General features: G+C 34.8%; 1 protein-coding gene across 7 annotated transcripts in view; it reads right to left on the bottom strand.

Annotated features, from left to right (window-relative positions):
• Positions 1-12,186, bottom strand: part of LOC145680806 (uncharacterized) — a 331,282-nt gene that overhangs the window by 20,573 nt on the left and 298,523 nt on the right. For 6 of the 7 annotated variants that reach the window (XM_081751877.1, XM_081751871.1, XM_081751872.1 and 3 more), the window contains 2 exons: positions 11,919-12,038; positions 3,473-3,595 (listed from right to left, as the gene is read on the bottom strand). In XM_081751877.1, coding sequence (XP_081608003.1) covers positions 3,473-3,595; positions 11,919-12,038 — 243 coding nt within the window. The remainder of the gene's footprint in view (positions 1-3,472; positions 3,596-11,918; positions 12,039-12,186) is intronic. The other variant, XM_081751876.1, reaches the window with a different exon arrangement.

The following is a 12,186-nucleotide window of genomic DNA, read 5'->3' as shown; positions in this document are numbered from 1 at the left end:
TTAGTACCTAGAAACGTCCTGGTATAGAAGGACAAGAAAATGAAAATAACAATATAAGAGGAATAAAAACCACTGGTAATTAGGCCAGGGGACCTCATTGCTTTTGTTTACTCTGTTCTTATCATTCTGTCGTTCTCTACATTTGATCTTTGTCGAGAGACCAGCATACTCTGTACATTGGTATATTAGAAATGGAAAGAATCATGTAAGTTGGATATTGTCCTTGATTTATATTTATAGTACTTAATTACAGCTGGCAGAACTAATCAATGAAAATTCCTCACAACCGTAGGTTTTTATGCTCGGACGTTGTTATTAATACGTACTAATACCATGTTCAGTATTATTTGTTTTAAACGCTTGATGGTCCCGTAAACTTTCCAAATAATCATGCCAGCTGTTTTAAACACATTTAATGTTTGTTAGGTCATCCATCATCTCACAATTCAGCTTATTCAAAATTAAAGATGGACTAGGCTAATTGTTGTGTAATTATTCAACTCAGATGATAGCATTAACTCCAACCCTTTTTTCCTAATATATGTGACAATCGGTATGGATACTAAAGGTAATTGATATCTCTACATGTGTAACTATCAACAGGTTAAATTAATCTTGGTTTAACTGAAATTCAATATTTAGTACAATCATGGTCGATACGATCAAGGTGATAATCATTACAAGTTACAATTGACTGTCAATTACAAGTTTTAATGTCTAGTAAATGTCCAATTAACCTCTATGGTTGAGGACAAGGGTTCAAATCTCTTGCTCTTGTTAAATCTCTAGCGTCAATCTATTTGTTTCAGTATACTATGTTCCATAAGCGCCTAATCTAGCTCTGTTTGACTTTTACTTTTTCCTTACTTCATACAATATTTACTTTTAGCCATCATAATGTGGCAATGAGTTTTTGCCATATATTATATTGGATTGGAGGGTTTAGGATCTAGCAGTGTAGGATCTAGCTCAGGGCCGGGGGTCTAGGCTCCTCAGTTTTTTGAGCTACTAAAGTAATATAAGCTATTATTGATATATTTTTAAAGGTTATAGTAAACTCATGATATATCTACCATAGTCTATGTTCTGGCTGCTCCCAGTTTTCTGCCTGTTAGATTCGCCTCTGGTTTAGGGGATTTGACATCTCGCGTATTACATTCTTGTTTTCAGAAAATGGAAAACTTTTGTGTCATTGACATTTTAATAAACGAACATATAGTATATAAAATAAAATGACTAGTGTTATTTACTGTTTATCAAATTATTATTTTTAATACGAATATTAGGTTACTTTTGATTTTATCTTTCCAATATAATACACTCTCCATTCACTTTAAGGCTCTTCAGTATGAGTCCCAACGCATTTCTTCCAATTACCTGACTAGTGCAAAGAGAGTAAAAATACCAGCTATCCAGAATATAGTCCAGCTAATATTTGCAACATGCTATTATATGAAATAAATATCTCTAAATTATTCTCTTATTTATAAGATGTCCGGGAGTAGTTCCTGACTACCTAATGTTTGGGTCCTGAAGTTTTATTATTACTATAAATGGTTTAAATAGCATTATTAGTTCATTTAAAAATATATTATAACTAGAGCAACCCACATTACGCTTTATTTTTGGCTTAATTATGCTTTATTTTGCTTTATTATTAATTTCAGTCATTGTTTAACATATATCGTGTATAATGTAAAATATTTACTATACATTAAATATTCTAAATATCTTGATCCATTTATTAATATTTTATGCAACCAGTTTCTTTCATATTTAATGAACTTTCTACTTAATGCACTTGTATAGAAATATCATTTACTTGAGTCAGTTTTTTTATCACTTGTGTGCGCCCTAGAGGTGCATATAAGTTATAAGCCTGCCATATTTTTATCATGAGATTACGGGACATCTTCAATCTCTCCCTCTTTCCCAATTTTCCGGCACAATACATATTTTTGGAAATATTTTCACTGCATTATTTGAAAAGGTTACAAGGAAGTAGCGAACGATTCCTTCTCAAGAAACCTTATGCTTCTGCAGAACTCCTATGAATGTTTTGCATTTACACGTGTAATTTTTTTCATCTGAATATGCTATATTATTTAAGAATGTAGCAGACGAAAGAAAATCATGCACCTACAATATCATAAATAGACACAATAATGCGCTTTCGTTCACATCGTGCAGTTGAACTTAACATCTTTTTCTTTTTTTTTATGATCTTTGATCTGTAATCCAATAAACTGTAGCTCTGGTTATAATCGCTTATCTTGCCTGTGGCTGTAGATGTAGAAGCACTTGAAGTTTTTTTTTTTTTTAAAAAAAAGTGCACTTCCGTTTAGGCATTCTTGTTGACAAAAAATTAGAACATTTTATTTGTATTATTAATAACAGCTTACATCGTGCACTTGATGAAAGTTTGCAGATCCCCTTGACAGCTAATGTACAACTGCAACTCTGCGTTGCAAGCATAACTGTAATAGCTTGCTCGCTATGAAATCGGTGAGAGTGGTGTGATAACTTACACCAAGCTCTTTATATCATAGCTTATTGTTCATTCAGTAATAACAGGGTTGCCAACCAATGTCAGAATTTTTGATTTTTTACTTTTCGATAAGCTGATATTGAAAGCAGAAATGGGACAGGACTAAAATACGGGACATTTGCCTGTCACGACTAAATTTATGGGAACGCGGGACATTCGGGTTCAAAATCGGGACTGTCCCCTTTTTCGCGGGACGTATGGGAGGCTTATGCATATATGCAGAAAGGGAAAGTAAAAGATGCCACCTAAAGTGCTCAAGATCAAGAGGTACACATCTGTGGTTCTTGTGCAATTTTTGGACTTTCGAATCATCATACATAACTGCGCAGTTACACTTAGAATAAACCTATTGTTTATTCATTGTTAGCGGAAAGTATTCTTCTTTTACTTTTTTCTTTCCTCCACTTCAAAGGATTACACAGAAAATTTGCAGAAATAAAAATTAGCTTTTCATTGTTACATTGTTATGTTCTCAAAAGTTTTGCACTGTTAATATTTTTTTAAAATATTAATACAGTATGTTAAACTTGCAGTTAAAGAGAATTTAAAGAATTGTTCTAATAGAATTTTTCAAGAATTGTGCTATATATTTTAAATTATGCTTTATACTTCATTTTCCAAAATTATGCTTTTAAAATTAGCTTCTTCTGGGCTCTTAGACAACTACAACCATGTTAAAGATACCAATCATGTGTGTAAATTGCTATTATGCTTTTTATGCTTCTGGGTTGCCTTCATTATAATTATTAGGCTGCTTACAACTGATTATTGCTAAGACTATTATTGTAAAATCTTTGTCTATAAACCAAAGGTCATAACGAAAATCTTTCGATTTCACGAAATCATACGTTGAAGTAAAATTCTAAACTTTTCTCTTTTAAACTTCTCTCTTTTTAAAAAATATATCTACAAATATATAATTACCACAAGTTTGAGGATTTTCGTCACTGCCATCTTTACAATCTTCTTTCCCATTACAAATAAGAGTTTTGTTGATGCACTGCCCAGAATCACAAAGGAACTCTACATTCTTACATGTTTCAGGATCTGATACATAAACAATATATTATGTCAATATTATATTCAAAAGATTATGTAACATAGTTTCTAATAAAATACAGTTAATGAACAACCACATTAAAGTATATTGCTCGCCATTAAATTTACAACACCTAAGGGAATATGCCATAGGAAGTCTAAATTTGTGGCATACATAGAACATGGAAACAATTGACTCATGCCAGCGTCATGAAACAAGAAAGGCGCTGAGTATATCATGTAATAGCAGCAAGAGGAGACCGATCAGAGAGCCACACTTCAGCGAGACAGAAATGTTTGTGTGAAGTGAATGTGAGTATACAGTCAAAAAATGCCTCGTGTCAAATGCAACAACCAATTTTGCAGATTTCGGTCTTTCGTCGCGGATGAGTACTGGCGTATCGTCAGTATAGTTTATTTTTCTGCAAAACATTGATGAATGAATTAGACGGAAGGTTACTAAAGTGCTGCGATTGCTCGATTGGTTCACGAAAGCATTGCAGTGTCACAGTGGATCCCAACAACCACACCATACAACAGGCCGCTAGGACAGATGGATTGTGTATATGATCTAGGTTATCGATAACCATATTCCGCACACAAACGCAGCACTGGAGGCTATTTCGGCTAGCGTTCTCAAGAATAGTTCTCAGTCGTCTGGCAGAGCAAAACATATTTGCTCGGTGCCCACTGCTGCGGTTTACGCTGACTGCACTATAGGGGTGGAAGACTACAGTGGTTTGGCGAAGGTAACGCATATGAAGATAAACAGCTTAGTATCCACTTTTCAAATGATCTCGTTTCCGTCTACGGCATCATGGTTGTCGCATCCGCATCTATGGATACCATGGAAATAGTTTGGGCAATGCATGCATTTTGCATCACCACGTTGGTCAAGGAGTGGGTGTTATGTTGTGATGTGTCATTGGATTCTGTATCCGTTCATGCATATTACGCTTTGACAGACATTTGTCTGCCAATTTTGGCATACCTATATTTTCTCTTTCTCTGTGCCGCATTTTCACAAAGAAATAGTAATATAACTCTTATAATTTACTCTGCATACCCTGCACAAGTGCATAAAACAAGGACCACAAAATACTGATATTCGCCGTAAACCCCATGTTTGATTTTGGTAGATTAGTGTGTACTGTACTAGCAAGTAATTCACGTGTAACTAACACATGGTTATTTTGCATTATTCAAGTATGTTGTCAGAACGATAAATAGCGTTAATTTGGAGACTAAATTTTAGACAGTTTCATATGATGTTTCTGAACAATCGATAAGCATTATGGTTGTGGTGGAGGATATATCATTTCAATTCCTGTAGATGTCTATGAAGGACGAATTTCACGTTAAATTTTAGGCCGCAACTGATATATTCGTCCATTGCATATATTATTAACACACACATAAAAGTCACGTAGCAACCATCTCCGGCATATCATCTCTTGATGTGAGCTTATTCAGTCCGTTAAAATACTGTCATTTCATGATTTGCTCGGAGGGGGGTAAGATTCCGCATTGATACTCGTTTAGATTTACGGACTTTACTAGTACATTATTATACTAGTGATTAAAATATATCTACACCTTAAGCTTATAAAAAGCAGTCGATCCCCTTCTCCTTTTCCAAATGAGGTTCCTAGTCCAGTATATCAACATCCCTGAAGAAGTTTATAGCTAGTAATTCTATTCATGATTGAATTAAACAATCTATTCTTTCGGTAGTATCAAACTCCAACCACAAACGTAAGACTAATCCTTAACAAAACATATATTATTTTCTATAAAAATATATACTGTTAACAAATACTCACTGAAAATACATTATATACAACTGGGAAGAAAGTACTTGGTTATTATTTGCCCATTTCAAGTCGAAATAATTGAGGTATTTCGATACAATACAATATTTGATGAAGAATTGTATCTTTCTTACCAAATTTATTACATAACACTTTTTTTAAGTCTTTGGGCTCTATTAAGTCCTCATATTTGATTGACTTCAATGCTCCATATCCCTGTTCTCAATTGATTTTAAATACAAGTAATGGGAAAAATTATGAAACTTCAAAAATCATATGCTATATTCCATGAAGACTTAATATTTTAGAAAAAATGTGGATCATAATTTCTCATTAGGGTGGATTGGAGTAATTTATAAAACATCAGGAGAATCAACTCACAATTCATTACTGACTAATTTAATTCCAAGCACTGTAGAAGGGTGGCTAGTGAATAGAAACCTCTCCCACTTAGAGAAGAGTTGAAACAAAGTACATCAACATAGAATTATTAAAAGAGGAAGAAAATGCTTCTTGACAAATATCAAACAGCATACTTTTTCAGAAAATACATTATGACTTCCCATTTCTATAGCAGAAACGGGAAACGTGCCACGAAATTCAACGAATCAAGTCAAAACTTTTGGAAATTAGATTGTTCAGGTTCAAAAACTCAATGTTCTCCATTAAAATAATCTACTACTCAACTTCAAGTAATTGTTCATATATGTTGTATCACATAAACAGTGGAAAACTTGTAGTGAAATGAACCTAGAATTCTCCGATAAACTTATCATTAATTTCACCAAATTGGATAAACGTTCTTCAAACCTAAGCTTCCGACACAAAGAAATCCAGTGGTCACCAATAGTGCTTTCCCACTTAGCTAGAACTGTAGAATCATATAGAGGCTCTATTACGTTATCAGCTGTTAACGTTTCGTGAAAAATATACCAAGAAACTTGGTACGAAATTCACCGAACCGCGTCAAATTTTACTTTTCAATCTTCTATTTTTGAGGCCAAAACTTCCAGAGCTCAGAATTAACCCTTAAGGGATCCGGGGTTTTTGGGGTATATTTTAGATTTTCAGTCAAGCAGCTACTGCATCGTCATTATTTATCCTAGGATCATGGTTAATACCTCATTCTCTTCCGAATAGAGGTGGCTTTCAAATGGTACCACTTGCATGCTCATACCATATACCAGGAGAGGGAAAAATGATGTCAAAGGGAAAATTTCGGGGAGAATTTTTTTTCACACTTTGGGCCCCTCTGGAGCGGCCCTGTGTGAACGTAGAGATCTCAAAAAATCTGATAAATTGTACTTGGTATACTAAATGTATGTGCCAAATTTTAAATTTCTATCTTGAACACTAAGGGCGGGAGAAATTTTATCAAGAATTTCCACAATGCCTCAAATTACCGCAAAACACCATGATCTCAGATAAAAAATTTCATGAGACATCTCTATTTATCCTAGGACTATAATCCGCCAATCATTCTCTTCAGACTAGAATTTCCTTTCAGGCGGTACCATTCACATGTCTCCATCATGTATCTAAGGCGGGAAAATCCCAAAAAAGGGATTTTTTTGGTTTAAATATCTCTTTTTCAACTTTTAGCCCCTCTGGACCACCCCAGAAATCTTAACGCAGAAATCTTAAAAAATCTGTCAAATACTACTCGGTGGACTGAATGTTTGTGCACAATTTCAATCTTCTAGGTGCAAAAATAAGCTCGCAAATAGGGTCATGTTTCGCCCATCATTCTCTTCAGAATAGAACTGCCTTTCAGATGGTATGACTCACGTGTCTCTATCATGTATCTAATGCGGGAATATCCCGAAAGAAGGGATTTTTGTCTAAATATCTCTTTTTTGAACTTTTAGTCTCTCTGGGCCCCCCTCTTTTAACGCAGAGATCTGAAAAAATCTGATAAATACTACTAGGTGGACTGAATGTTTATGAGCAATTTCAATCTTCTAGGTGCAAAAGTAAGCCCGCCAAAAATATATATATACCGACAATGTACCATATTCCCGTATACAGAAGGATATTTTGTAAAAATTCCCTGAGACATCCCTGATTACCCTAGGATCATGGTTTGCACATCATTTTCTTCAGAATAGAACTGCCATTCAGGCGGTACCATTCACATGTCTCCATCATGTATCTAAGGCGGGCAAATCCCGAAGAAAATGAATTTTGGTAAAAATATCCCTTTTTTCAAACTTTTGTCCCTCTGAATCCCCCCTGTTTTAACGCAGAAATCTGAAAAAAAAATCAGGTAAATACTACTCGGTGGGCTGAAAGTTTGTGCAAAATTTCAATCTTCTACCTGCAAAAATAACCCCGCCAAAAAATAATGAACATAGGCTTAATAAAAGAAAATATATTTTAGAATTATGACGTCATCACCTGCTATGTCTCGACGCAGGAAGGTGTGAAACCATACGTAAGGTCCTCTACAATGCCTCTGGACTTGGAAAACAAACAAACAAAACAAACAAAAAAACGGACGAAAAAGCTCAAATAGGAGAGTTATAACGCAATGTACCATAAACACGCGTATGGTACAAATTGTACCATCGGATCCCCAAAGGGTTAAAATAACGCAGCGTGCACTTGGCAGCGGATATGTTTGGTCCCTATGATGTCACCAGCTATTCTTCCTCTGTGTGTTTATAGCGGTAGAGAACGTTTTGACCAACCAGTTCGCCGACTATGTGTCTCAGAGACAAGTGTATATAACATTTTGAACGAGTTTTCGTTATTATTTAGTAAAGTAGCTTAAAGGTTTTCTTCGGCACTTTATTTCGATGTTCCAAGCTTTTCAAAACAACAGTTCTATTTAAGGCATTTGTATTGCAGGATAATGAGCTGAAGTGAAATCAATTACTCACTATGGCTGAAAGAAAGTGTACATAGCATCTTCTTCTGACAGTACTAAAAGGTCTTGATAATACAAGACGTACGAAATTGCAATGACAATGCTCTCAGAATTCAAGTGAAATCAGCTGCAGAAAAGCTACCGATGTTCCAGCTATACGTAAATCATCACTCAACCATTGGTAATTTTACACACTATTTGTGAGAAAATTCCGGAACATTTCGATCCTTCACTATACGTGCATCATCACTGGTGCTATCGAACATTACTAAGCTTTCCCTGTTCCTGTATCAAAAACTTTAAATTCGTCTCATATTTGAGAACGGAACACAGCCTGTTAGATTTGCTGGTAGACTTAAGAGAGAGAGAAACCATTAATTCGTGTTAGGTTTCTTGTTAATTAAACTGTGCATATTTCAGAGAATATATAATACCCAAGAAAAGTTCGTACCTACAATGGGAGTCTCTTATTCAATGCGTAACAAAAAGTGGCATGGATTCCATAGAGGAAGCAGCTAAAGCGAAAGGAGAATAAAAGTTACTAGTGCAGATACGAGAGGCTGAGTGTACGAGACACAGTTTCGTACATAATGTATTATGAGTATTTTATTGTACGGACGAAAGACTCCAGGATATGCCTTCGTCCAGCCATGGTGAGTAATTGATTTCACGTCTCTTCATTATCCTGCACCACAGAAACCTTAATTAGTACTTTTCTTTTGAAAGACTTTTAACGTCAAAATAACATGCCGAAGAAAAAATACAAGTTAATATTAGTGAATAATAAAAAACACTCATTCAAAATCTTAAATACACTTTCTGAGACACATAGGCCGATTGAGTAAGTCGAAAATTTTCCACCGCTATATAAACACACGGGAAAAGTAGGTGATGGCATCATTGCGACCAAACCTATCCATTGCTAGGTATGTACCACATCATTCTAAGTCTGACCACAAGCAATTTTGCCTTTGAAATTAGAAGATTGTTAGAAAAAAGAAAGAAAAAGAATTGATGCGAGTTTTGCGCTATGTTTCATGGTAAAAGTTTCAGGAAACGTTTACAGTTGATGAATCTTTAGAAATCTATGTAAATGTATAGCTCTTGATCAGGGGTAAAGCATTCTGATGATTATTGGGTTTCTTGAAGAATAAAATTTATATTTCAAGAAAATTTACGCCATTCGGTGAATTTAATGTCAAATTTAATACTGAATTCCAATTTGCACTACAAGTTTTCCACCGTTTACATCATAGAGCATAAGAAGACCTACGCTCAGGTTAGCGGTAAAGTCAAATAGAGACCATTGGGTTTCTGGACCTGGAAAACTTAAGTTATAAAAAGAAGTTGACTTGATCCGTTGAATTTAGTAACGAGGTTCAAATTTGGTCTCGTTTCTGTAAAAAAATTCCTGATTATGTCATTAGTCTTTTCTGGCAAAGGATGCACTTTGACGCTTTTCGACTGACGCGGTGGCTCAGTGGTAGAGCGTTCACCTCTGGTGCTTGGGGTCTCGGGTTCGATCCCAGCCTCCGCCAAGTGAACTTTGTGGTGGACAAACACCGTGTGCGTAGGTTTCCTCGGAGTTCTTCTTTTTACTCCCACTTTCTTCGTTCCACCATTTCATTCATTACTCATCATCACCGTCTCCTTTAGCCTAACCGGCATAAACGTGGGACTTAAAACTCAAAGATTTCATTTTGCTTTTTCAACCCGACGTTGTTTCCTCTTTAGGCACACATGGACTGATTTATTTACTGATTCCATCATTTTGTTTCTTAATTATTCCTTCAGTCGACTTTATAACTCGAGTTATAGAAGGCGTATAGTTTACGTTTACATAGACATTTGTGTGTAATATTATAATATAATGGTTGTAATTAAAATGCATTAGTTAACTAGATATTATTATATTCTATAATGTAAAATTAACGTAATAGAATAGAACAAGCTAAAACTAGTGGAAAATAGATGGAATAATAAACAAATATTAGATTCACAATACTATCGAAAAAGAAAAGTACAATAAATTGAGAAATGCAAATTTAGGATAAAGCTCTAAAATAAGATCATGACGAGATAATTTCTGAAAGTATAGTTCTAAAAGAAAAAAAGTAAAGAAAGAAGGAAAATGTAATAAAGCAATGAACTGATTTTCAGATGCATACTATCAATATAAGAAAAACTACATTCAGTGGAACATTAAAAAGAAGCGTTGTCACTCAACAAATGTATACATACTGAAATCTAGTATTAGTGTCACTGGGTTCATATTCTTTTTCGATATATATTTCACAGACATGTAAGAACCGCTTTCAGAACCGGTTTGACGTTTCCCTATCATAACAAAACCGGTTCAATAATCGCCTCCTGTCTTAACTCTCAGTGTTAGGCCGAGGACCACTTTGTATGAAAACGGTTCATGAACCGCTTTTTGAACAACAGCCGAAACTCAGAACCGCTCCCAGAACTGGTTCGAGCTGTTTCCTAGAACCGGTTTTTCATTTTCTTGATGTCTCAGAACCGGTTCAAGAACCGCTCCTCTCTGCCCTCAACGTCTCAGAACCGGTTCGAAAACCACTTCCTGAGAAAACAGAAAGGTTCTTAAACCGGTTCCTGAAGAACAGTCACAACTCAGAACCGGTTCAGAAACCGTTGCGGAGCATTTTCACAAGAAGCGGTTAATTTTCCATCCCTGATAAAAACTGAATGAGGTTAACAAAAGTTACGGTAGAACACTAAAATTATTTGAGGGCGGAGTAAACCACAATTTTATTCTTAATTGAATTTAACTTCATGTAGGGAAGCTTAAAAGAAAATTTACTACATATTACACTAAAATGGAACATTTTTAAAATAATAGTTATCGCGAAACATAATTCTGAACTCGAGGGAATGGTTGGAGAAATAATCTATCTAAAATGAGTTGACTCAATGCGGCGCTCATTCTCGATTCATGAATTTGTTATTATAAAAAATATCAAAGAAGATATGTACCTGTATATTACATCAAAGCAGAAGGAATTATTAATCTAAAGAGAGGCATGGGTAAATGCCCTACTTTATTCTTTACTGATTTTAACTTGTTACAGAGAGAATGATTGAGCATTCTCAAAGATAATGTACTACATATTACAGCAAATTACATTTTTCTTACAAAAATCATAAAGGAAATGTCACACACACACACACACACACATATATATATATATTGAGAACTGGATAAATTCCTTTTGTTATTGCCAAATTTTTGCTACAAGTTGTGGGGATATTCACAAGTCCATAAATAATCTACACACTAAGTTTTGTCATAATCAAATAATTATTAGATTTAAAGAAATATTATATTGGGAAATTACCTTTCATTGTATGTTCAAAGTAACAACACATATTTATATTTTACTCCATTTACTCCCTTATTCCTCATGGATTCCAATCTCAAAAGACAGATTTATTTCTAATTGTTGAGGAATACATTCCAATTTTCATTAAAATCGAACAAGTTTTACGATATTTATTACAGAATGTTGGTCAGACTGACAGGCAGAAATACACACCGAATCGTATGGGAGAATCTTCAGTATACTCACTTCAATAATACAACTATATAACAGGAAAATTAGCAGACAAGATGGCTAAAAAGAATACTTACGGCAAGATTCAGGTTTTTCGTCACTTCCATCCTTGCAATCTTTCTTTCCGTCACACAGATACTTTTTAAAAATACAATCCCCAGAAGAACATCGAAATTTATTTTCACAGTTCCGTTGCTCTGTAATTGTAATGTTGCCTTCAATTGAAAACTAGTTGTTTGGGATATTTACAATATACACTGCTCCACAAAACTTAAGCAACCCGAGAGAACATGGTAAAAGTGACGTGTGGGGCCCATTCAACACTGGTTAGTGGCATGCACATAC

The sequence above is a fragment of the Thermobia domestica genome, chromosome 3 (genome assembly GCF_964235325.1).
Source record: "Thermobia domestica chromosome 3, izTheDome1.hap1.1, whole genome shotgun sequence".
In the NCBI taxonomy this organism is placed as follows: Eukaryota; Metazoa; Arthropoda; class Insecta; order Zygentoma; family Lepismatidae; genus Thermobia; species Thermobia domestica.
Note: the sequence above shows the minus strand (reverse complement) of the source record. Positions and strands in the feature narration are given on the sequence as shown.